Consider the following 27785-nt stretch of genomic DNA (forward strand, 5'->3'; position numbering starts at 1 on the left):
GAATTTACACATAACAGAGCATTTAGAGAGAATTTCTGAAGATATCTTGGTGAAAACATTCCATATATAAAGAGAGATAAGGTTACTCAAGCAGTTTAGTGAACCCATTCAAGATAGAACCTGCCCCATAGGCAAACATTCACCAAGACATACAATCAAACTTCCCAAACTAAAAGTAGCTCATTGTGTTAGGGTTCTCTAGAGAGACAAAACCAGATTGCTGATAATGTTTTATATATATATATATAAAGATAGATATATAACATAAGAAATGAACAGTTAAATTATATACAGATAGATATATAATACAAGAAATGAACAGTTATAAAGCAATACAAATGGCTCAGTGCAACTCACTCCTGTGAGAGAGTTGAGACACTGGCAGTCCTTCAAGTCTTGAGGGCGGCCAGGTAGTCCTCTGTAGAAAGAATCAGGTTATCCCGGCACAGGCAGCACACAGCAAGGCCGGTTACCAACAGTCAGTCAGGTCACCAACAGTCAGTCCCCAGCTCAAGAGATGTAAATTCCAATTGTGTGGCGAGGCAGGTCTTAAAGGGACATCAAATTACAGCGACACAGTCCACAGGTTAGGTGTCCCACAGGTATGTAGCTTGCAAATTGAGGCACAGAACAAGCAAGGCAGCCACACACTGGTCCCATGATCAAAGAGCGAGAGACAAGAAAGGCAAGGCTCACCGAGCCACTCATCACTCTGCCCTTCAATTAATCCCACATGTGTTTTTTAGCCAGGCTGGCACAATAAACTAACTTCTTCAATACATCCCTTGCCAACTTGGCACCTGTACACAATTCTTTAGCCATATATAATTATATAATTTCTGGACATTGATTAAATCACACTTATACTAATCATCAATCATCTATCATATATATAAATCAAAAACACAGAGTCCAATTGTATCTGATATATCATACCTGAACAAAGGAAAGATATGCAATAAGCACATAAAAAGAAAATACACTACCGACAATTACAAACCTCGTTTTTACAATTGATCACGTGGTCGTAATTGATAGGTAGAATTACCTTCTTCTACTACCCATTCTGTATTACCTTTGCCTTCAGCAAGCACCTCAGCTGGCTGTGGTTTTTGGCCTGGCGGGGTGACCCAGACCTTCATTCCTGAGGGGTCTGGGTCATTATAAGTCCTGTCAGGATTGGGTTGCTGTAACTTACCATTTACTTTAATAACAGGGCATGGTAGCACTAAGACTCTGCCTATAGAATCTCCTGGATTCCAGACATATTCTTCTTTACCTGCATTATGTAGTACCAGTCCAATTTCTCCTTGGTACTAAGGATCAATCACACCACTTAGTACAGTGACACCTTTCCTGATCTGTTCATCCAAAAGCATGAGAAGCCCAAAGTGGCCAGGGGGCATTCTCAGCTGCCAGTTCAGTGGAATCCATGTGTGTTTCCAGGTGGGAGAGTTCCTTCCTTCAGGACCAGGACCTCCAGGCCTGAGGAACACAGGGTTGTTGGGACAGGAAGCAAAAATCCTGCAAGGGGATCACTAGGAGGAATAGTGAGTGGTGCCACTCCAGCTTCCACCCCTTGGTTCCTGGACTCATGAATTCTGGCTATTGGAGACACAGCACCATATATTGGCCGCTGGTTTAGAGCGTATACAGCTTCCTGGAGAACATTGCCCCAGCCCCGCAAGTTGTTGCCACCTAGTTGGCGCTGTAATTGTGTCTTTAGGAGCCCATTCCATCGTTCTATCAAGCCGGCAGCTTCAGGATGATGAGGAACATGATACGACCAGTGGATTCCATGGGAATGGGCCCATTGCCGCACTGCATTTGCTGTAAAGTGAGTTCCTTGATCTGAAGCAATGCAATGTGGGATGCCATGCCGGTGGATGAGGCATTCTGTAAGTCCACGAATAGTAGTTTTGGCAGAAGCATCACGTGCAGGGAAGGCAAATCCATATCCAGAGTAGGTGTCTATTCCAGTAAGAACAATATTACTTATAAAGCGCCATCAAATAAAACTAAGAGCTGATTTCTCATCAGAAACCAAGCAAGCAAGGAGGCAAAGAATTGGCAACTAAGAATTAAATATCCAGCAAGTCTTTCATTCACAATGGAAAAACTAAGGGAATCTGTGAAAACAAAATCAACCTTACAAGCAATAAAAGAAGCCCTTTGGACAGAGAACTAATGGCATGTGGTAGCAATCTAAGAGAAACACAATTTCGTTACCCAAATGCCTATTCAGACATGATTTCACAATAGCAAATAAAAGCATAAAAACGGACCAAACAGAAAGACTTGCTGTAAATGATGACAACTTCAAGACAAAAGGGCAGATTAAAGGATGTAATTATAGATCTTCCATGTGGGAGGGAAATAAAGTGCATTTCACAATATAGCAGACTATTTTAATTTTTAGATGACTAAGGTAAACCAGAATATCAATACCAAATGCAATAAATCTGACAAAATAAAGAAGAAAACAAAAAAACTCAGTAAACACAAAGACAACAATAGCGATTGATAGGACAGATAATCTGTGTACAAAAGGTACTCAGCACAGAAAATTAAACAAAGAAATTGCTAATACTGCAAAAAGAAAAAAAGTGTAACACTATGGATTCATACCTATTGTTAATACCATTGACTAAAAATACATTGAAACTACCAGTGAAAAGAGTGGAACAATGAAGTAATTTTATTTAAAAACTGAGGAAAAGACATGAACAGGCAGTCAACAAACACATAAAGAGAAGTCCGTAAGATCATCAGCTGTTAGATAAGCAAATAAAAACTACAATGAGATACTATCACAGCCCTGTAACATAATGGTATTGATCAAAAAAAGAAAGACAAAAGAAAACCCCATAAAACCAGAAAACAGTAAATGCTGGCAAAGTTGTGGTGAGACTGGAACTCATATACACTGTTGGTAGGATTTTAAAATGGTACAGAAGATGGTACAGCACTTCCTCAAAAGTTGAGAAAACAGAATACCACATGATCCAGCATTGTACTTCTCGGTGTGTGACCTAGAAAAGAAGCGTCACATCGGTGTGTGCACATCCACGTTCATGGCAGCACCACGCACAAGAGCAAAAGGAGGGAAACAATTCAAATGCCTATCAACAGATGAAGACAAAAAGAAAATGTGGTACAAACATACAATCAAATATTATATAACAATACAGAATAATGGGGAATCTGTGAAATATTACATGGATGGATCTGGAGGGCATAATGGTGAGTAAAAGAAGTCAGTCGCTAAAGGGCAAATATTGTATGAGACCACTATTAAAAAAGTCAAGAAAAGATTTTCACACAGAAAGAAACATTTTTGAAGGTTACCAGGGGTGGCAGAGGGAGGAAACCAGAATCGCTTAGTAGGCATGTGTTATTGCTCATAGATGTAAAGGCAACACACACCATGGGGAAAGTCAGCACAATGTGATCAAGGTAAAGCAGGACACTGACAGGTACGTAAGCATAACAATGAATACCGTAAGCGCTGTCACATATACAATTCTGTAACAATAATAATACCGCCACAAATCTCTAAGTGGTTACAGAGTGCTGTGTAATCCACAAAGACAGGGAGGATGTATGGTAGTACACACATGTGTACATATAGGTAAAGTGGGTACTTGTACAACCATATTTGTCTATGCTGCATATATATTCATATATAATAAAACACACAGAGGACACGGTTTTGGAAACTTCCTTAGACATATCCAAACACCTTGTGAAACCGAGTAACTGGATCTGCAGGCTCAGGACCTTAGTCTGTTCTACTTCTTACTTTGGAATAGTGTCTGAGGAGGCCTTAAGAACTTGCAAGCTGCCATCTAAGACACAAATTTTGGTTTATTGCCAACTGAAGCAAAGGATAAAGAAGGAAACCAAAAACTCAAAGAAGAAATCGGTCTAAAGGGCCAACGGCTCATATGAACTACATCTTCCTCTAGCCTGCGAACAGGAGAACGTAGATGGTGCCTGGCTATCACTACTGACTGCTCTAACCAGAAATACCACAGAGGGTTGATCTATCACTCTAAGATAACTCTTTTAACCTGAAACTGGAGCTACTTCCAGAAGTTACCTTTTAACCTATTAATTGGCCTATAAAATAACCAATAGCACCTCTGAATAATGTGCTTTTAGTAATAATCAACTATACAAAATCAAATAAGCAACATTTGCCGGAAATCAAGGATGGTGTGTTGGACAGAGTTCTCTAGAGAGACAAAACCAGATTGCTAGCAATTATATATAAATATATTTATAAAGATAGATATATAACACAAGAAATGAACCGTTAAATTATATACAGATAGATAATACAAGAAATTAACAGTTAAATTATAAAGCAGTGAGACACTAGGAGTCCTTTAAGTCTTGAGAGCTGCCAGTCCCTTCCTGTAGAGAGAGAGCTGGGCTATATATACCCAGGCAGCAAACAGCAAGGGTCCCCAACTGTCGTCAACTGTCGGGTCCCAGCTCCAGAAACGAACATTCCAATTGTGTGGGCTTAAAGGGACCTCAACTTACAGCGACACAGTCCACAGGCTAGGTATCCCACAGGTGGTGTGCCCTTTAAATTGAGGCACAGAACAAGCAAGGTGAGGCTCACCGAGCCATTTATCTCTCCACCCTTCAATTAATCCCACTTGTGTTTTTCGGCCAGGCTGGCACAATAAACTATCGCAGATGGGCAGGGAAACTGGACAGATGGAAAGGCTGGTACTTGAGGAGATAGGGCTGCCCATCTCGTCTGACACAGGTCACAAGGTTGGAAACTCCTAGGAAGTGGCTCTACTCCACACACACTTGGCTACCATGAGTCACCATAGAGTTGACAGCAACATGCAACAGTTCACACACACCGTTGTTGGTGCAGAGTACTTTGGCCATCTCTCTCTCATTTATAGCATACACTGAACACAGTCTGCATAGAAAATGTCCCCTTTAAGAAGGTATCCTCAGTGCACCAGTGGCATTACTTTGGGGAAACAGAGCCCAACTTCCTTAGCCCCTGCCCTCTTTATTATAAGGAGACAATGATTGTAAAGAATGAGAACCGGGATAAGCTTCTTGCCTTCCTGGCTGCATTCAGCAGAGGCCGGTGACTCCTGGAGAACAGTCAACTCCAGTCAGAGGAACCCACCAGCTCATCTGTGGTTCTGCTCCCTGAATAATGGGACAGAGGCTCAAAGATTCCCAGCTAGTAAACTTGTTTCTAAATCTACGTGGTTCCTCAAAGGGTGCCAGCTGCTGGAGTTATGTATTTGAAAACATGAGTTGAATTATCTTACTTCCAAGTTGGACAGTAACGTAAGCTCCAAGAAAGCCAGGTTTCTATTGACATGGCCCCCTTTAGACTCACCTCGTACACAGACCAACTGGAGCAGGTGTTCCCGATGTACTTCATGACTAAATTACCCCCAAGTTTTGCTTCAAAATGGCATCTGAACACCATTCGTGGTTTAAGGATTTGAACCCAAAGAAATACAATCTCTTTGTGTTTAATAAATTTGTTCTTATGGTGAAGTAACAGGTATTCTCAGTTTTGTGATCCATGTTTTAAAAAGGGGAAAACAATCACTTCCCAGTCTAGTTTGTAGATGTTTAAAGATTTTAGTATGCCATTGCAACCATACTGGCTGAAACAAGAATGCCTGGATTCAAAATGTCAGATCTGTCACTCGCTCTGCAACTTTGGATAAATTAAGTACTAACTCTTCTGTGAAATAGGAATAGCATTAGTATCTACTTCATATGGTAATTGTAAAGTTTTATTACATTAATTCAAGAAAAAGAATTAGAAAATTACCTGGTACATGACTAACTTTTATTGCATCTTTCTTTCTTTTTCTGATCTTAGACATGTGTTTACCAAACGTTGTGTGACAGATATATTTATAACAATGATAACACAAAAAAGATAAAAACAGGAAGTAGCTGCTGAGGCTGCTTATGTACAACCAAATGCCTCATGGGATCTGGCTCACAGGAACATACTCATGGACATACCCATCGTTCCATGGGACATACCCACTGGACTCATGATGTGTTTGATGCCCTTGTCCTACCCTTCGCTTGCACAGTGCCAGGGTTCTTGAAAGCTTACAGTGGCCATCCAAGGCACTACCCTGGGTCTCTGAGTAAAGCAACAAAAGAAGGAAGAGAATTAGAGACAGGAAGCAGATAGAGAATGGGCGGCTAATTGCCTACAGAAACAACGGACACCTTTGGCATCGACTAGAAAACTGGTACTTGGTTCCCATTACTTAAAATAAAGAGACACTAGAGCAGAATTCTGATCAAATGGGGAAGATGCAAAGCAGAATTTAAAATTCTCATGGACCCCAGGCCTTCTGAAACCAGGGCGGTGATAAAAATAACTCACTGCCAGAGTCAATGCTGACTCATAGAAACCCTGTGGGTTTCTGAGACTGTAACTGTCCATGGGTCTTTCTCCCTGGAACTGCTGCAAACAGCACTCCAATGAGCGTCCACTACACCACCCGGCTTCCGTGGAGGTCACATGAATCCCTGACACTACTGTCCTGAGATTATCCTTAAAACCTAAACCAAAAATATCCCTGAAGTCTTCTCCAAGTTTAACAATAATTTAGCTTAACTAGTAGAGAATGTCTGCCTTGAGTGCTGTGCTTTTTCAAGTTATACCTACATAGAACCAAATTCACAACTGCAACTCGGAAGATTAGGTAGGAACCTCAAGGAACAGTGAGTTTAGTTAATGGGGAGGAACAATCCAGAAATGGACGATGAGAATAACTCAGGTTGAACAGTGTCACTAATGTTACAGACACTATTAAATTGGTGTACATTTTGCTGTGTATACATACTCTCGAAAACATTAATAGTAACAAAATACAGATGGAAGGAAAAAACGTGTTTACCTTTTGTTTAGTATATATCACAATGGTGACCACAGTGTCAGTTTGGAACCAGTCAAAGCTGTAACATATTAAGAATAAAAAATTTTATTGACAATTGGGTTTGTTAACATATATTAAATCATTAAGTGTTAAAAAAATTAACAGTGAAAAATATTGCCCTAGGTTACACTTTTTCTAAATCAACTGGTCTTCCTAGGGTAAGCTCTTCATTATATAACTAAACTTAAAATACCAACTTTCACATGTTCAAATCTGGATGAAAATTAAATATCGTTAAAAATCAAACAAACAATCTTTATAAAGGTTATACATGTCTTCACTAAAATCTTCTTTTTTTAGAGCCATAATAGAGGACACATTTTAATAAGGAAAAGGAGCAAATCTACATGCTTATATCCTTCATTCTTCCTGGTCACAGACACACTACTACTAAAGAAATTAACTTATCAAAGTAGTATCATAGGTTAAGAGTAAAGTGTAAGGTTTGATTAAGTCTTCTGTTTGGCACTAGCTATTGATCAAATAGGTACATTTGCACTTAATATCGAATATGCACCCACAGGGAAACCCTGGAGGAATCCTAATGCCCTTACTTGAAAATTGTATGTGAAATAATCTAGCAGATTAAAAATACAGAAGGATGCTGCAGTTAGAGTCATATATTAACAAAAATATACCAGGGGCTCCAAAAGGTTCATGACAAAAAGGGAATTAAAGTTACTGTAACTTTATCACCAATTTTCTGGAGTACTTATCTAGGGCTGATAGAATTCAAACCACTGCTTCTTTTAACACCTGTGTCTATATTTTCTATATTTTCCATCATGTAAAGTGTTTTATATTCAGAAAAACTACTTTAAAATATTGCTTTAAAGTCTAGTGTTTAAAATGCATCAAGCCTACAGCAAATGCATAATTAAAAACTCACACTGGTGGGACAGCTCTTTCTGCAATCATGCCCACGGCACGACGTTATCGGAGTTTTTGCATCCAAGCAGCGTGATTAATAGTAAGTAATAAATCAAACACAGAGCTACTTTGGTGGATAACTGATTAAGTTTAACATTATGGAAAACAAGGATTCATACCTTAGAGAACTAGGGCCTTCTTTGGCAAGTGTATCTGTCACTTGGCTCTTGGGAAGAATGCCTTCACAAGAAAAACAAACAAAATAGCTAATGTTAACTCAAAATGGTATCTATCAGCCTGCTTCTGGCTCTGTTCCCCACACCCCCCATCACACACCTGATAAATGTATTACAATTATACATACACACACAAGAAGATACATACCACAAATGTACAAGTAAATATCTTTTCACACAGCAAACATACACTTGCAGCCAGTACTCACTTCACGCGTCCTTCCGAGCATTACCCTGATAACCACTACACTGCCGACTTCTCACCATGTGATTAGTTCTCCCATTTTGACCTTTATATAAATGGAATCTTAAACTATGTTGTTTTTGGTATGATTTTTTAGTCCAGCATTAGAAACATGATGTCAAACAGGAATGATTAATAATAAGCAATAAATCAAAACTAAAGCAGAGCGTTTGCCCATGCTGTTGAGTGCATCAGCATTATGTTCGTTTTGATTACTGGTTAGGTAGCTGTTGTGGGAGGATAGCCCTCATGTTTCTGCAAATTGTGGCAATGTCCCACAAAAAGTCCTAAGTGATTGAGGAAATGTCTCACGTGATGGTGGGGGCCATTCAGTCCAAAATGTGAAGGGCAGGCAGGGGGAAGCCAGGCTCTGGGTCTAGAGGACTCACTCCACTCCTAGCTCTTGCTGGTGATGAGAACACACACTTTGCTGCTCAGAAGGATCATTTTATACACAGCAGGTTGGCATTGCAGGCCGTCCTGGTCACCGATACTCACAGGTGAAACCTACCGGTTTCCTTCCCCATACCTTCTTACCAGATCCATGCAGGGAATTGCTGTTTGGTGAGAGTATCCATAGTGCAATGAAATTCACTTATAACTCCTCAGCTTTTTAATGATATAAAAATATAATGATCCATTCTTCACCCCTGAACTGTATCTTATTTGTGAGCATATGACCTGGGTCTCAGGAAGGATGTTTCTCTCAGGCATTGGCTTCTTACTAATCTTAATTTGCCCCCAAGCCACTCTAGAGGCAGCTTTTCTCTTCTCAGGCATAGCATACTGTTCTTCACATGCATGACAAGTGACCAGAACCTAGTGAACCAAAGAATGAGGCCTGATTCACATCCTCCACTCATGCCAGGTCTGAATCTCATCCACATTGGGCCAACAGCCACAGGCGTGTGAAGTCCAGAGTTAAATCACATAAGGGGTTATGGCTGGGCGAGCTGATTCGAAGTGAACTGGAAGAGCAATTAACTGACTATACCTCACCAGGAAGCCCCAGAAATTTAACCTGGCAAGGTCAAGCCTGTGAGCTAGTCAGCAGTGGACCCCAACGAAGAATGTTTAACCACAAAACTATAGCAGTAACATGATGGAATCATTAAAATGTGTTTTCCTCTCAAATTCCAAAAAGCAAGACATCTTAGTGATCACATCTTGAGAAGTGATTAAAATATTCTATTTAAAAAGCTGTCAACAGAATTAATAAATCACTGATCTACTTTACATATGATTGATGAGGACTAAATTCTTTTTCTCAGTGCCGGCACTGTGGTCTTATATAAACCACTGCTTCTTCTACCTAAATTCAAACAAGTAATGAAAATTGCCACCATGGCAATCATAGGAAAGAACATATACAATTTCCAAACATCCTGAAAAACTATACGGTATTAGGGGGCTTTAAAAAGTTGGTGGAAAAGTTCCATTCTTTTTTATTTTCATTTTTACAGAAAGTTTTGAAGCCCCCTCCCTGCTCCTGCATTCAACTATTAGCTCATAGTAAAACAAAAAAAATCATATGCAAGGTAATAAGTCTTGATATCAATATCCCAGCCCCACCTCCAGAAGGCTAACATAATATTATTCTGGATAAGTTGAAGAAATGTGGATTAAATATGGGAGCAATGAAATAAATAAGTAAAGTAAGATGGACTGGATAAACATTCTAACCCCCAAAGTGATGAATGATGCCAATTTGAAGGGATAGGTATCAATTGGAATATTAAAATAATCTACCCCCAAAATATTGTAAACAGATGTTTGAATACTGACACAGAAGGCAGGAGTTTCTGAAAACCACAAGTTTACATGAGTCTGATGTACAGGAGCCCTGGTGGCATAGTGGTTACATGTTGGGCTGCTAACAGCTAGGTCAGCAGTTCAAAACTACCAGCTAATCCAAGGAAGAAAAGACAAAGCTTTCTACTCCCACCAAGCCTTATTGTCTCAGAAACCCAGGAGGCAGGTCAACTCTGTCCTACTGGGTCACTAAGAGTTGAAACTGAGACAATTGCAGTGTTTGGTTACATATAAACATAAAATCTTCTTAGGTTCCAGTTGTAGAGTGCTATGTTTAGTATTTACAGCCAGCTATAAACTGAGATATTAACTAAACACCTAGATCTAAAGATAGGCAGAGGACAGTAAAGGTTCTGGAAGCCGTATGTAATGAGAAGGAAAATGCTCAGTGCATCAGTAATCAGCCTGTATGGGAAGAAGTACCACAGAAAGCCAGCCAGACTAAATCTCATTTCATCGCCCCTTATTCAATGCAACATTACGGCAGCACACAACCAACTTAAGATGTAATCACAGACCAATTAGTCTACAAAACAGACAATTTCCTCTAAATAAAAAAAGGGGTCATTAATTTGGCAGTGTAACTTGTTAGGTGCGTTTTCTTAACTGTCTTTTGCAAATAAAGCATAAAACCTTTTTCTAACCTCACACAAATAACTTCTTCCCAAACTTTTGTCATGGAATAACATAGCAATGTGAGTCATAGTTGAAAGTCAGACTGAATTCTGAGGAAGAATTCCCCAGAACTGCCCACCCCAGAGAAGGGTAGACAACTCAGCACCTCCAATCGGACAGTGGGAGTGAGGCCAAGTGCTCGACTGACTTGACTTGTGCAGTCTTGTATCAGGCTGAGGCTCAGACTCTGAAGGTAGGACTATTCAAGGATGTCATCGGAAGAACTATGACAGGGCCACCACATTACTAACGAGATCCGTGCCTAGCCACGCCTCGGAGAATGTGCAGGGGAGCTGGAATCGATGCAGACAGTGCTTGCTTAGCCTTTCTAAAGGCTCTAAAAGCTGCACATGCGCCAAGTGAAGACGACGATGATGAAGAATCTGTTGAACGTTGGTTCACTTCAAAATCAGGGTACATTTGCCTACATTAAAGGGCAAGTATCAGTTGTCGTTAAATCTGACATTACTTACCTGGAGCTGTCTACACATGAGCAGATGTTGAAGTAAAGGACCTATAAAGTTCTCTCAAATTTCCTCAGTCTGGGCAAGTAAAGATATCCCTACTATGAAACATTCTTAAATACACCAGACAGTTCTACGTAGCACAGTTACAGTCATCTGAGTCTGCATCATTTTGTTACTATAAATATATGACTTACCATTTAAGACTTTCTTTTCCTCATGATAGTCTGTACAGTATTTCAGAAAAAACAAAACAATCAAATAAGAATATGACAATGTTCTAGGTTCATCTATGTGTGACATGCATTTCAAGACTTCACTTCTACTTATGGATAACATCCCATTGTGTACATACAGCCCACTGTGTTTATCCATGCATCTGTTGTTAACAGTTGACTGGATATTCTTATTTACGAAAAAAAGACTGCTAAAATGTCTGTGCAAGGTATATCAGTAACTATTGACCTAAAGGTAGCAGTCCTTCTTTTTTGGAGGTTTTTAAAAATAATTTTTTTCCTAAAGCCAGAGGAGAAAAATAAAGCTAATAAACAGATGAACTTTATTTCAAGTGTGAAGGGGCTTAAAAATGTTTGTGGAAAAATGGAATGAAAAGAAAATGAAAATTTCCCACAAACTTATCGAAGATTCCTTGTAAGTAAATGACACATCATTTCCCTAGATCTTTGTCTCCCATTTCTTTGGGCTCTTTTCTAATTCTTCTAATGTACTTAAAAATCTTATATTCAAAATTTTCATCAACCAGAGATCCCATAACTACCACCACCTCAATCACTACAAAACAATCTTGATTAAGGAAGCTAGATGACCATCCTTATGGTTAAGTTTTCCTATTTTACCGAAATAATTTCATAGTTCAAATTTTTCAACATGCAACAAATCATCATTTGAAGACTGAAAACCAGAGATGATGGTCTAAAAGAATTCTACAGTTCATTAGCTGTAAAGCCAAGGTTAGACTTTGTCTCCTCTGAAACTCAGCTCTGTTTTTCCATGATTCACGGGTAAGTCAAAAGTATTGCCAGCATGGTTCTAGTTCATATATTCATGGGTTTATTCCTGACAAAACCTGTGCTTAAGCATGTCTCTGGAATCCCTGAATAGCTGCAGACAAGTTCTCCCATTAAGACAATGGAGGTTCAAAAATTCATGAAAACCTGGAGTTGAAAGATAATGTGATTTTTTATGAACTTTTTGAAGCCCATTCAAATTCCTTTACCAGTCTCAATAGAATGCCTGATAAAAACAAATTCTATCAAAACAGTGATGTCTAAGAGGAATCAGCTGGGTCAGTTAATTCAAAGTGGAAAGGTCAGCCCAGAAGGTGACAGTGGCTGTTCCAAATGGTAGCTTTGACAGAAAGTATCTTGAGAAAATCGAAAACTGTATTGGTGAGAAAAAGACCAACCCTAGGAAAGTTGTACCATGGAATGTTTTTCCATCACAATGATGCATACACTCATTCTTCCAGGGTAGCAAGAGCTGCCCTTGCAGAATCTTATTTACCCAATAGCCCTGAGAGCCTGCTTTTTGTTTGTTTGCATTCAAAAGGAACAGGCTTGACCTCATTTGAGGATGGGAAACTTCCGTTTTGACTTGGTGTAAATTAGAGGGCAGAATTACTTGAGGAAAGGTTAGAGAGGTAGAAACACTGCCATCAAAAGTGTATAAACCTAGAGGGAAGATATGTTGAGAAACAAGAGCTTTGCATATACAAATTCTAGTTTAATAAAAATGTCTATGCTCTTGTAACAATACATTTTGACTTGCCCTCATATACTCCTGCTAGAGTTAATAGTCACTGAAAAAAACACAGGACCTAAAAACTATGTAATTATACTTTAATATGAGCTTTGTTTATCAATTGATACATAAAAATCAAGTTATTAGAGTTGGCAAGAAATCACTGATGTTCCTACATGGTTACTTACTTTCATGCAGTTAGTCTTTGCTAATACAGTTGTGAATATTTGTTTCATCTCAGAACAGTAATTTCACAGTAATATAATAAGTTATGTTTATCTTTAATATACACCAGCTGGCTGACATATCACATTTATCATGCAAAACTATTTGCTTTTATCAAAGAGGTCCCTAGATTTTGAAAAATTGCCCTATACAATTTGTTTTTATTGGGAAAAAATGTTATCTCATATGGTTATTTCCTGCCTGACATGAACTGACTTGATTCTGTCAAAACTCCAAGGATTCAACTGAATCAATATTTTTTTTCATGGAGTCTTTTGAAAATATACCCCTAGGAGGACAACTTCCACTAAGATATCTGAACTGTCCAGGGATGCACTGAGGGTGAAGAGCACCTGGTGCTATCTCATCATCCCAATATTGATACTGACATTATATGAAACTATTTGGTTTCAAAGTTAGAAACACAATATATACATATGTTTATACATGCATACAGTTAGATTGAAAGGGTCATAATAGAATAAGAGTAACTTGGTACGTGCACAGAACAGAGAAAAGGGTAATTGTGAGAGAGGGGTGCGACAAGGGGATTTGCCATTCTTGAATCATGCACGCCTCCCTTCAATTCAAACACACAAGAGTAGCTTCCAGATTGCACTCCCCCCCTCCCCGCCCACTGTATTTCCAGATGAATAGACATGAAGTAGAAACAGCTTCCCCCTCTTGCTTGGCTGCCTCAGTCAGGTGTCTTTCCTATTAGCGGCATCTTGTTTATGTCCTCTTAGACTTACGCCTGGGCTGTGTCCTGCCTTCCCCACCTTGCTGTGACTCTGCAGATCTACATGCTTGTGAAAGGATGTAGGGCCTAACTGAGTTGATAGACATTGTTCATTGGTTCCCACCAGCAAGTGACCTCTCGGCTACCATACCTGAGACACACCTGTAGATTAACTCCAAAGATTGTACTAGTATGCTTTCGTGCAGCTTTCAAACACCGAGTCACAGAAAAAAAGGGATTTCTCACTGTGAAGTAGATTTACATCAGAATCACTGTAGTCCCATGAGATAATTTCTTCCCTGAAGGGAACTCAGACATTCTGTCTTGATAACTAATTCCATCATTTTCTTGGCTCCTGGGTAACCGAATTTAGAGCTCCTCATGACGTTGGTGAAACTGTATTATTGTGGTTATGAGTCTCTGCTTTCCAGAGGTTACAGTTATTTAGAAGGTAGGACTGTGATCTGTCTGGGGTTCTGCTACGCTATCTTGGCAAGAGGGCTGAGTAAGAAATTTTAATTGTGTCCTCAATCTAGTTTATATCTAGAGCCACTGGAGGATCCCCTGGGATAAAGTATGAAAAATTTTATTGAATTTACAATTATGCTAATTATTTCAATAAGTATGTTGGTCATCATCCTAATACTGATACTGGCATAATATGAAGTCATAGAGATAAAATTAGAAAAATAAGAATATAATTTTTCAGTTTGCTTATACATGCATAAATGCAACTTAGAAAGGCTCACAATACAACTATAAACATAGTTGTGTTTGTGTGTGTGTGTGGAAGGGAGAAAAGGAAATATGTGAGACAGAGGTATGACCAAGGGACTTATCATCCCTGAATCATGCACATGCATTATTCAAAAAATTAAACTGGGTTAAAAAGAGAAGGCAATAAGATTAATACTATGTGACACATGCTGTAAAGTCCAGTGTTAAGGAAGAACAAAGGAGGGTCATTTTTATTTGGAAGAAACTTGAAAGGACTCCATTGAGAACCTAGTATTCTAACAGTGTGGAAGATGTATCAGGAGACATGTATCAGGAGGCCCCATGAAAGCCTTCTCAGGAGAAAGGTGTTGATCGTTTGTATTTAAAAGCTTTACCTTTCAGTAATGTGTTTCATCTTCCTTTCTTACTCCAACAGGCTGGGATCATGTAACCATCAGATATGAGAACAGTCAGTCTTATTATCAAGGATCTTATTTACAAAATCCAAAATGTATCAGTCTATCTTCCCAAAGTTGCTAACCATACAAATCGGCAGTTCAAACCCACCAGTCACTCTGAGGGAGAAAGATGAAGCTATCTGCTCATATATAGGTACATAGTCTGGAAACCCGATAGTTTCAGACCAATGGCAGTAGGTTTGATGTTCCCTTGAGTGGCTTAGTCTTGTCAGAAGACTCCCTGGTTCCCACATGTTGATATTAGGTTTTGCCAAGCCTGTTCCGATGAATACCGAGCACACGTAAAACAGAATGAAACCCTGCTGGGTCCTGCACCATCCTTACAGTTGTTCTACAATTCTGTCCACTGTTGCAGCCATTGGGTCAATATAAGGTTAATAACCTTTTTTTATCTAGAAATTCTCCTTTATCTCTAAATTGAACTCATAACAAATTGAGGCTAAATTCTTGCATTTGTTTTGAGTAATGCATTGAAGTCATTTCTTGGTGCGATGGCAGGAATTAACCAATCCTTTGGATCCTGGTATCTATGTGCCAGCCCTGACTCTATAGATGTACCCTTACGTGAAACACCTCAGAGGACTGTCCACTGCCTACGTATCAGTTTAACATATGAGGGGATACCCAAAAAAACCCAGATTTCCCCCAAAAGCTATGTATACAAAACAAACGTATCGCCTTCAAAGGACTCTCCATTATACTTAATACATTTATCAAATCTGTGATTCAATTCTTGGGAACATTTTCTCAAACTCAGCCGTTTGAATGGCTGACCGCACCTCCATTGTTTTTTTTCTTCACTTCTTCTATGTTATCAAATCACTATCCTTTTATGTCCCTTTTATTCTTGGAAACAAAAAGAAGTTGCAGAGCATAGTCATGTGAGTAAGGTGTGTGGGGCAAGAGAAGCATGCTGTTTTGCCAAAATCTGGCACACTGAGATGGCTGCATGAGCAGGTGCATTGTTCTGGTGGCAAATCCAGTCCCCCATCTGCCACAAATCAGGACTTTTTTGTCGCACACTGTTATGCAATCTTTTCAGAACCTCTAAATAGGAAGCTTGATAAACCGTTTCACCTGCTGGAATGAACTCCCAATGCACTATCCTCCTCACATCAAAAAACCAAATAACCATTGTCTTGATCTTTGATTTCACTTGACAAGCTGTTTTTGGTTAAGGTGATCATTGGCATTTTCTACTGACTTGATAGACGTTTGCTTTTCGGGGCTGTAAGAATAGCACCATGTCTGTTCAGCAGTAATGACCTTGGGAGAAAAAGTCAGGGTCACTTAGGAGCTGTTTTTTCAAAGCACAGCATGTTTCCACTCAACGCTCCTTTTGCTGGTCAGTCAGGACCCGGGGCACAAATTTTGCTGTGACCCTTCTCATTCCCAAATCTTCCATTAAAATTCGCTGAATCGAGCTCGAAGAGTGCAGATAACTTCACCATCTCAGTGGTCCATCATCAGTCTTCATGAATGCTATTGACATTTTATCTGTTCAGGAAGTTGCCCGACATCTAGAATGAGGTTAGTCATCACTCAACATTTCACCTGTTTTGAAATGAGAAAATAACTCATCCATTTGAGTTTTCTCCAATAAGGTATCCTTGTAAGCTGTGTTTGACATCACAACAATTCCTATGGCATTTTCCTCAAGAAACAAAATTTCACAACCAAACGCTGTTCTCTTAAATTGGCCATCATAAAAAATGAGGTTCAAACAAAACTGTTTTTTATGAAAAAATCCACTGTTACCACAGAGAACCTTCCTGGGCAAGGCCACTGGATGCACTGACTCAGAATGAGTTACTGAATGCTCCTCTAGTAGGAAAAATGTGTAATATGAAAGCTCTGCCCAGCGGAGCTTTCTTCTGTTTTTTGGGGGGGTATCCCCTCATATGCTACTAACACCAGAAAAAGAACAATGAAAGCTTTTTTCTTTTATTATTGATATAGCTTTCTAAGGCATAATGCAAACCACAATGCTTTTTAAAGGAAGAAGTATTATAATCACAATTAATCCACGAGAATTATTTTATATTCTGAGTCTGTTAGCTTTACCATTCTCTTCCTGGGCATTTTATCACCCCTATTCTAAACCATTCTACTGTGGAGTTGATTCCAACTCACAACGACCCTATAGGACCGAGCAGAATTAACTGCCTTATAGGTTTAACAAGGCTGTAATTCGGAGCCCTTAATCACCTCTCCACCAGGGCTTCGTATCCCCATGCTCACTCATGCCCACCCTGTCATCATGTCAAGTCTGACTCATTGTGACCCTATACTACAGAGTAGAACTAACTGCCCCTATGGGTTTCTGATTCTATAAACTTTTACGGGAATGGACATCAATAGCTTTTTCTTGAATCTAGAAATCACTAAATAAATGGAAAATTAACCAGTAGAACTCCCCAACTGTGGGGATATCCTAAAGCTACTAATTCTGGATCCTCTTGCATTGGGCTCAAGCAATCACCTTTTTTCAGGGCTTTTATACTGAAAGGAGCCCATGTGTAAAACTCCTTACCCCCCAACTATTCATGGTCCCTACCACAGCCCCAAGTCAAGAACATTCTCTTTACATTCTTTGTCCACTTTACCTACGAGTTTAATTGTGGGGTGAGTACGTGCCCTGGTTTTCCCCTTGATGTCCTACATGATGAACAACAGAGTCCTGTTTCATTCTCCAAATTGCCATGGTTACTTATCTACTGGTTTCTATCAATAGATCTCAAGCGAGCACAGATGATGATCAATCCCTGCCTAAAGATGAAAGGCATAAAATTAAACTCAAGCCCACTGCAGATGAGTTGACTCCTGCCCACAGTGATCCCATAAGACAAACAGAACTGGTCCACAGGGTTTCTCAGTGGTCAGTCTTACAGGAGGCTGACGGTTTCAGCATGTCTCACAGAGCAGCAGGGGGTTTGGACTGGACTCAGCAGTCCAACACTTTACCCACCGCACCAGCCTTTCCAAAGGCTTACCAGGAAGTGTGAAAGTAACGTCTCCTCTTAATCACCAAGGACAGTCCTGTCTCTGCCACATTCAACCCATTTCCTTACCTTCTTTGTGTTTGTCTTTACATGGTCTCCTGGTTCTGGAAACTTGGATTTCCGACTCTTTCCAGATTTCATGTAATAATTGACCCCAGTCCACTCCTTGTTGTCTGACTCTTAATTTTTGTGTCTATCTCCAAGCTCCACTAGTGCAAAGTCCTGATCCATTTACTCTGAATCAAAGCTCTTCTGTTGGTCTTTGCTTCCCAATCAAAGTCTTACAAGATGGCTCTTATCATAAGCTGCTGGCCTATTTATCACATTCATGATTCAAAAATATTTCACAGCAAAACAACCCGGAGATTGATTCACAACCCCACCCATATGTCCTGTCAAAAACAGAAATAAAATAATAAAGCTCCACCCCCCACCAGAAAACAAAACCACTTTTTCATGGCAAAAACTCATTAGAACACACTGACTTGTAAATTAAAGAAAAAAAGGAATAAAAAATGTAATTAGCCTTGGTATTTTAGGAGTGGAGGCTGGGGAAGTGGCCACAACAGCGACAATCACTTCGACTACCTTATGTGCGAGGTGGTGAGTAAACACTAATTTATTTAAACCTCTTAGCATTAGGATGTTTATTATGCACCTCGATTTAGTAACAATGAAAAGCACTCAGATAGGCTCTGTTTATTGATGCCTAAGTGTCAGAGAAGACATCTGACCTAAAGTCTTTCTTAGGTTAGATATGCTGCTGCAGTAATCGGCATCTGAGCTTTGTTTGCTAGTGCTCACAAGAGAAGTGTGAACGTACAGACACAGAGTAGTAGCTCGAGTCTACATTTTAAAACTATGTGTGCATCCCGGAATCAAGTGGTGACAAGGAGAAGGCATAATGGCTAGTTCACTTCTTTATGGCTACTATTTAGTCTGAGTTTGTCAGTTTCTTCAATCTTTCTGATTTTAGCACCATTTCTATTTTGCTTAAGTAATTTTCTTTACTGCGTGGATCAGAACAAACAGTGAAACAGAATAATGGGAATTCTAGAACATTTCATTGTATTCATGTGGGACCTTGTCTGTACATAGACCTAGAAGTTCCAACAGGACAAGGACTTAAAACCAGGGACAGTGTGTGTCAAGGTTATATCATTTCACCATCTGTATTCAGTTTGTATGCTGAGCAAATCATCCAAGAGGCTGGACCACATGAAGAAGGCAGCACCAGGAATGAAGGGCGGCTTGTAAAGAACCTGCAGGATCCAGGGGACAAATCCTTGCTTACTGAAAGTGAGGAGGACTTGAAGCACTTGCTGAGGATCAAATACTTCATTACAATGCAGTGTAAAAAGAGCCCAAATCCTCACAGCTGGACCACTAGGCAACATCATAATAAACGGAGAAAAGACTAAAATGGTCAAGGATTTATTCTTCCTTGGATCCACAGTCAATGATCATGAAAGCAGAAATGAAGAAACCAAGTAACACTGTATTCAACAAAACTGTTTCGAAAGACCTTTTTCGAGTGCTGGAAGTTAAGGAGGTCACTTTGAAGACGGAGGTGCGCCTGACCCAGGTCATGGCCTTCTTAAGTGCCTCATCTCCATGGACAATATGTATGGACAACCACAGAAGAACTGATGCATTTGAATTAAGGTATTATTAATGAACAATAAAAGGATCATGGGCTGCCAGAGAACAAATCTGTCTTGGAAGAAATATAGTCAAAAGGATCCTTAGAAGCAAGGTTGGTGAAATTTTATCACATACTTTGGACAAGCCATCAGGAAAATCCAGTTCCTGGCAACTGTCATCATGTTTGGTAGAGCAGAGTGCCAGTGAAAAGGAGAAAGACCCTCCACCAGCTGGGCTGACCCTGTGGGATCAAATAGGAACAATCACAAGGCTGGCGCAGCACCGAGCAGTGTTTTCTTCTGTTGTACACAGGGTCACTGTGAGTCAGAACTGACTTGTACATAGGGTCACTTAAAAATAACAAGGTATCTTTCAAAATAAAGGTACATAATTAAGGTAGCAAAAAATCTTGAGCACCTTTCTATACACAAGCAGCATTAAAAGAATGGAAGGAATCAAGAGTTACTGTATCAAAAAATAATTGGTCAATATGCAACCATTTCAGGAGGTGTCCTATGCTTAAGAAGCCCTGTTATTAAAGAAAGAAGTCTAGGATGCACTGTAGGCAGTGGAGAACGCGGGCTACATGAATTTCTGCAGCCCACTTGATCTGTTCAACAACCATGCAGTGCTGCCGGTACTCACTTGTCCGTGTTGAGAAATTTAAAAGGCAGCTACCTGGACAACTCCCTAAAAGAGACCCATATTTGAACCTATTCCAAAGAAAGATGATCCCAACAAAAGTCAGAAATTATCAAGCAGTACCATAAATATGGCATGCAAATAAAATTTGGCTAAAGATACTTCAGAATTGATTATAGTAGTACATCAACTATCAACGGCCAGAAATTGCAGCCAGATTCAGAAGAGGACTTGCAACAAGGGATACTGATGTCTGATGAATCTTGGCTGAAAGAGAACACTAGAAAGATGCTTACCTATGTTTTATTGGCTATAAAGGCATTCAACTATGAATAAAACAATTATGAATTGCATTGCAAAGATTAGGAGTTCTAGAACACAAACAGCTTATGCAGAACTTGTAAACAGACTTATAGGCAGTCATTTAAATAGAAAAAGCAAATATGGCATCATTCAAAATTAGGAAAGGTAGATCTCATCTGGGTTGTACCCTCGCAGCATATTATACAATCTGTATGCAGAGCAACCGATCTGAAATTCTAACATATGTGAAGAACACAGCGTCAGCTAGGAGAAGGCTCATTGACAGCTGTGATGTGCAGATGACAAAACCTTACTTGCTGAAAGCAAGAAAGATTTAAAATACTTATGGATAAAGACTGAAGCCTTTAATATGGTCAACACCTCAACACAAAGAAACAAAATCCCTTACAACGTGGCCAATAAACAATAACAAAACACATATGGAGGGTTTATAGGATATAATTATTGATTTCATTTGTTGAGATGAACACAATAGACAGGAAATCAAATACTGCACAGGGCAAATCAGCTACAAAAGCTCTTTCTACAGTGTTAAAAAACAAGCGGTCACTCTGAAGACTAGGGTACGCCTGAACCAAGCCATGGCATTTTTGATGGTTGTATATGCATTCAAACTGGATAATGAAGAAGAAAGATCAGGGAATAACGGAAGCATTTGAATTATGAATTCAGAAGTATCATTGAATGTAGCATGGGTTGCTAGATTCACTGCTATTGAGTTGATTCAGTCAAAACCTGCTGAACTCAGAAGTTCTATGGGACAGTAGAACTGTACACAGGGGTTTCTGAGACTAATTCCTTACAGGAGTAGAAAGCTCCATCTTTCTCCCTTCGAGGGGTTGGTGATTTCAAACTGCTGACCTTGCAATTAGGAGCCTAACACGATCGCTCTGGCCTGCAAGAAAAACAAACACATTTGTACTGAAGGACGCATAGTCAAAATACCCCTCAGAAGCCAGGAAGGTCAGCTTCTGCCTCATATACTTCAGATGTGGTACACAGAGAAACCAGTCTCTGGAGATGGACATCATGTTCTGTAAAGCAGAGGGTCAGAGAACAAGAGGGCCCCCCTACCCCCCGCCCTAAGAGATGAACTGACACAGTGGCTGCAACAATGTGTTCAAACACACGAAAGACCGTGCGGCCGACACAGGACTGGGCAGTGCTTCCTTCTGTTGTAGTCATTAGAATTTGAGACACAATGACGCCTCACAACAAAATTTAATCCTCGGAGAATAAAATCTTAAATTAACAAAATCCACTGAACTAAGAAGTAGCAGAATCTGGCCGAAGAGCCAAATTATTTCTAATGGGGTTTCAAGACTTACAGTCTCCCTCAAGAGAGCTGCCTGTGATCCCTTCCATAGGAAGGGGGTAAGCAAAGCTACTCCTTGTCTATGCGGTGCTTTTCCACAAGAAGCTGAAGAAAGACCTTGACTTCCAGCACTGCCTAGGTTGTAGAGTCCCAGCTCAGAGATGGGAAAACTCGTGCACGACATCACAACAGAGGTCATTTGGGGGGAGGTACAAGGAGTGGGCGGGGCAAGGAGCAAGAGGGTTCCAGGCAGTGAGAAGATGAATTTCATTGCAAAGCTTATTGCTTTTCCTCGAATTTTTGAACCACATGAATGTATCAGCACTGGTTCAACAAATTAAATTCTGAAAACCTTGTCTAAAAATCAACATTAACTAACTGCACTAATCTTTTTGTACAACTTTAAATCAAGCTCAAAAGAGAGAGTGAGGAACAGAATTTTCTCTACAAATATACTTTAAAATGTTAGGTGAAATCAGTCACAGTTTAATTAGAAGGATGAAGCAAAACCTTTAGAGGGACTAGACTAAGGGACCAGTGAAAAGATGAAAAATACAGTGATTTCTTTAATTGCTGAAATCTAAGTTTAAAAAAAATTCTTATGTGTCACACATCAATGCCATTTTAAAGGTCAGCTGTAGCACTACTTACCTTTAGAAAGAGTGGGCTTAACTGCCATTCTGCCAACCAGGCATTCCTTCAACATGGATTCATAATTGACCCAACGATGCACCTGGCATCGGAGATAAATGACAGAAAAGCAACATGTATTGAACTCCACATAAGATTCTAACTTTATTATAAGCAGAACTTTTAAACAGTCTTAGATTGCTCTGAAAACCAGTTGGTACTGTGTAGATTCAGAGTAGAACAGGATTTGTGATGGTTGATTTTAAGAAAATGGATGGCCGGTGGTATTCATAGGTGCCTAGGGATAGACTGGCTGGACCCTCTAATCTGATTAACAACAGACCACTTTCACCATCTGCAGCACCCAAAAGCCAAACCAAACTCACTGCCAACTCATGTCCCACCCGGAGAGAGTCAGTCAGCTACAGGAGAATGACAGAAAGGCAGGATAGATAACACTTGCTGACAACGATGTTCACCAGGTGTCATATGTGGGATTCGGGGGTATTATTCTTGGGCTTTGTCAGGTGTCCGTGGGGTCTAAACTAGACTCATGATGCTATCATTTACACTAACCTTACAGAAGCAATGGGGAGTAAAACTGCTGGTAAGGAACCAAAGGAGTGACACCCAAACTGTATTAGTACTCTTCTCTACCGCACACCCACATGGTAAAAAAACCAACAGTATCTTTCATGAAATCATAAAATTTACTAATTTTTTATAAATTTTAAACTTTTTTCAGCAGTCTTTTGAAACATGGGAAAATTAAAAAACAAAACATTTCTACTACACAGTATGATGGTTCTCCTGATGAAAAAACACATACACAATTGCTTGCTTTGTGAATTGAGCTGGGAGTATTTTCCATGAGCGAACAATGATAAATAAACTATGGTTGTTGAGACTTGGATATATGACAGAGGCTTCAAAATTAGCATTGAGCCTGACACTCTAAAGGAAGGCAATTGCCCGTACTCATTGCCACACACTACCGGTGGGAATTAAATTTACATCGCCTTTCTGGAGGCCACGATGTCAATATGCATTAAAATATACAGTTTTCCACTCACTAATTTAGGCATTTAGCTGAGAAATTATCACATACATAAAAAGATGTAGATACCAGGATACTGATGTTTGTTTTGTTACGTGCTACTGAGTCATCTCCTAGTTTAACAGCCAATTCACTGTCCAAATTTCACATGTATAAGAGGCAACTGAAAATGACCTGGTTTAAGGCACACGTTTTTTCTCTGTAACAGCTTAAAGAGGTTTGTGCAGCAGATTTGCTCAATGCAGTGCAGCCTTTGAGTTCTTGATCGCTGAGGAGCCAGGTGAAAGGAAACCCTGGACAACTGCAGTCCTTTATTGCTTTATCGTGATGTGTGTACGCGCCCGGCTGTAGGGATTTTGGTTGTCTTGATATCAAGGTGTCGCCTACTCTGAGTGTGCTACAGTACAATTTCTAAAAGCAGGCCCTGCATGTCCTCTCTGCATTCAGGAAGCCCGGTTATGCCATCTGTGTATCACAGGTTACGGAGGAGCCTTCCTCCAATACCTGACGATGCATTCTTCATACAATCCGGCTTCCGGATTATTTCCTATGCAGAATGAATAGGTATGGTGACAAGATACAACCCTGACAAACACCTTTCCTGATCTGGAACTTTGCAATTTTCCTTTGTTCTGTTCAAACAACTGCCTCTTGGTCTATACAAAGCATCCACATGAGCTCAGTGAAGTGTTCTGGAATGCCCATTCTTCACAATGTTATCCAAAATTTGTTTTGATTCATATGACTGAATGTCTATGCATAGTTTATAAAAAATAAGAACATCTTTCTTGTGACTAATCACTATTTATAGCAAAATATTGGAAATAACCCAAACATTTAAGAGTAAATGGCCAATAAAGGAAAACTATAAAAAATGAGGGGGCTTTAAAGTGTGCATGAGAAGACAGAATTGAAAAATAATACATTTGCCATGAATTTTTTGAAGTCCTCTCATATAATCCCATGGCTTACATTTATGAAAACAATCAGATCAAAGTACTATTATGTGACATTAGCATTTACAGCTGCTAAGTAAAATATATGTATATGAATATAATAGGCACTCACTAATTTAAGTTGGCATTCATTTTTCAAATATTTATGGAGTGTCTACTAATAAGTAAAAACACTATCTTTGGGCAAAGAGATTGGGGGTTAATTTTACAAGATAAATGAGATATTCAAGGAGGCAAAAATATGAAGTTTGTTAATCCTGAAACCAGCTAACACTGCCTGAAGCAAGAAAATTCATGTTAAGAATATTTAGCCTGTGATGAAATATACAACTTTCCTCTAGTTCTTTAATGCTTACTCCCCCACTATCATGACCCCAGTTCTACCTTACAAATCTGGCTAGACCAGAGCATGTACACAGGTGCAGAAAAGAGCTGGAATCACAGGGAATTCCTGACTGATAAACTCCTCAGGACCAATAATGAGAGTAGCAATGCTAGGAGGGGAAGGAGAAAGTGGGGGGGAGGGGAGGGGAAAGAGGGGAAACTGATCACAATGCTTTATATATAGCCCCCCTCGGGGGCATACCGTAGAAAAGTGGGTGAAGGGAGACATCGGTCAGTGTGGGACATGAAAAAAATAATTTATGGATTATCAAGGGTTCGTGAGGGAAAGTGGGGGAGGGAGGGAAAAAATGAGGAGCTGATACCAGGGGCTCAGGTGGAGGAAGAATGTTTTGAGAATGATGATGGCAACAAATGTACAAATGTGCTTGATACAATGGATGGATGTATGGATTGTGATAAGAGCTGTATGAGCCCCCAATAAAATGATTTTTAAAAATTAACCTGATAGAGTCGTCTTAGGGCTTCAGAAGGCAAGCTAAAGAGTTAAGTTTATTCCACTATAAATGGTGAGGTGCTGAGGATTATAGAGCAAGGTGCTAATACGAATGCACTTTAGGAAAACAATCTGGCTGCCATATGTTTTCAAGATAATACTATGAGAGCATTTAAAATCTGGAGCTAGAGGTGACGATGACTACAACAAAGGTAGTGGGAAGGAGTAAAAGGGTCTACTGTTTACAGGTAAAATCCACGGGGTTTGACCTCTGATCAGATATTGGGGCACCAAGAAACAAAGGCAAAGATGACCCAGTGATTTCAAGTCCATACTACCAGAAACGAGGAACAGGAGGGAATGAGAGACGAAGGATTGGTTGATACTATTTGAGGGCTGAGGGACTTAAAATGCCACTAGGGTATCAAATTGTCCATCAGATGCTTGGAAATGCAAGATGAGAGGAAAGGAGTGAGATGAACACAGGAGACATAGAAATGATACTAAAGAGATTACTTAATGTTCTGTGTACAACTCAAATACCTGGCACCAGTACGTTCTCAAACATTTAACCATGCAAGAGCTTCATTGGAGTTTTTCAAATACAAAGTTGTTTACTTCTGTGGTAAAAGTCATAAATAATTTACATATCACTGGTCTTGCTACAGCCAAGATGGAATGCAGCAGCTTGTCCATTAAAATATTGTTTGAATTGCCAAAGAACTTAATAATATAGCAGTTATATGTCACTCCCCCCAAACAATAGCTTTCTTAAAGAATGTCCATAAAACCTCACAGCACTGAGGAATATAAGTAAGACTAGATGTTACTAGAAATGCTTGTGGAAGAGTACTCGTAGCACCAAGAGGTTATAGGGCAGATATAAGAGAGAGAACCACAAATAAGTTCCCATACAAACTCTAATATTTCAATTTGGCCTGCAATCCTGTGTAATAAAAATGACCAAATGGTATTGAAAACTTGCCATAAAACAATAAAAAGAATTTCTCAGGAAGAGGGTCAATGAGAAAACATGATTCTTCTTTAATTCAGGAAGAAAAAATTAACCTATGAAATTTTGTCATGCAAGTATTTCACATACTTTAAAATAGCAGATCACACTTGTGGCCGCTAGGACAAAAAACAGCCTTCAAATGGATGGAAGGAAGAGGGGCAGAAATCAAACTGTATTTGGTCAGGAGGCAACTATGAAAACAGCCCAATCTGATTCAGTTATCACAAATGATGAAAACCCTGTTATTATAATAAATGCAACCTTGCTCAGAATTTATTGCATATAAGAGAGGATAGTCAGTTAAGAAATAGATTTGTTTATTTTAAAAAAAGGTAGTCATCATTAGAATACGTGCAAACCATATGTGAGACAAAAGCAAATATATACTCTTCTAAACATGATTATCTCAAAATAATAGTTTAACAGATTGATAGTAATTAGCATATTCTATAAGACCTATAAATAACGTATGAGCTACTATTTGCCTTTAGTAAAAATTATGGGGGGGGGGAAATGTGACTAAATGAAGTATCTTTGACATGCCCAAGCAAAATTTCTATACGTTCAGAAGAAAAATAAGGTTTCTATTCAGTAATCAATGTCATTTAACTTTCTACATTGTATTTGAAATTGAATGTACAATAACCCCCAAAGGAAGAAACACAAAGCGTGAGGAAGCTAAGTGACTTGTTGAAAGTGACCTGGCAAGTCAGTCACAGACCCTCTCGTCTTCCCAGAAGTCAGTCATCACAATTATCGACAGCAGAGGCAGCAGTAATTACCAGCTGACTATAGACCCAGTTAAAATCCTCTCTAAAACTGTGATGAAATAATACAAAGGCAAATTAAATAAACAGCTGCTACTTAAAAAGTATCTTTCTACAATTCAAAATTCTAGTCAACATTTCTTTCTTCCTACAACTGTCACATTGTTAAATTTGAGAATATTCTCCCATTATAGTAGTTTCAGTATCTTACCTGATCAAAAAGATCAGTACCATCTGATCCTGCTGCTCTCATTAATTCATCTTCTCCTCCAGGATGATACTCCATATATGGACTGACATTATAAACAAACCCTGTATGAAAGCAAGAAGAAATACTATATCACATCAACTTCTTATAAACTATAAAAACTAGCTCCAATAAATCATTCCCAAAGCAATCTATTTTGA

General features: G+C 39.3%; 1 protein-coding gene across 5 annotated transcripts in view; it reads right to left on the reverse strand.

The window, feature by feature from the left end:
* CYB5R4 (cytochrome b5 reductase 4) overlaps nucleotides 1–27785 on the reverse strand; it is an 89098-nt gene that overhangs the window by 34888 nt on the left and 26425 nt on the right. For 4 of the 5 annotated variants that reach the window (XM_075554817.1, XM_075554819.1, XM_075554818.1 and 1 more), the window contains exons 3-7: nucleotides 27589–27689; nucleotides 22766–22847; nucleotides 11464–11493; nucleotides 8015–8075; nucleotides 6927–6984 (exon numbers count right to left, since the gene is read on the reverse strand). In XM_075554817.1, the coding sequence (XP_075410932.1) occupies nucleotides 6927–6984; nucleotides 8015–8075; nucleotides 11464–11493; nucleotides 22766–22847; nucleotides 27589–27689 (332 nt within the window). The remainder of the gene's footprint in view (nucleotides 1–6926; nucleotides 6985–8014; nucleotides 8076–11463; nucleotides 11494–22765; nucleotides 22848–27588; nucleotides 27690–27785) is intronic. The other variant, XM_075554820.1, reaches the window with a different exon arrangement.

Source organism: Tenrec ecaudatus, chromosome 7 (assembly GCF_050624435.1).
Source record: "Tenrec ecaudatus isolate mTenEca1 chromosome 7, mTenEca1.hap1, whole genome shotgun sequence".
In the NCBI taxonomy this organism is placed as follows: domain Eukaryota; kingdom Metazoa; phylum Chordata; class Mammalia; order Afrosoricida; family Tenrecidae; genus Tenrec; species Tenrec ecaudatus.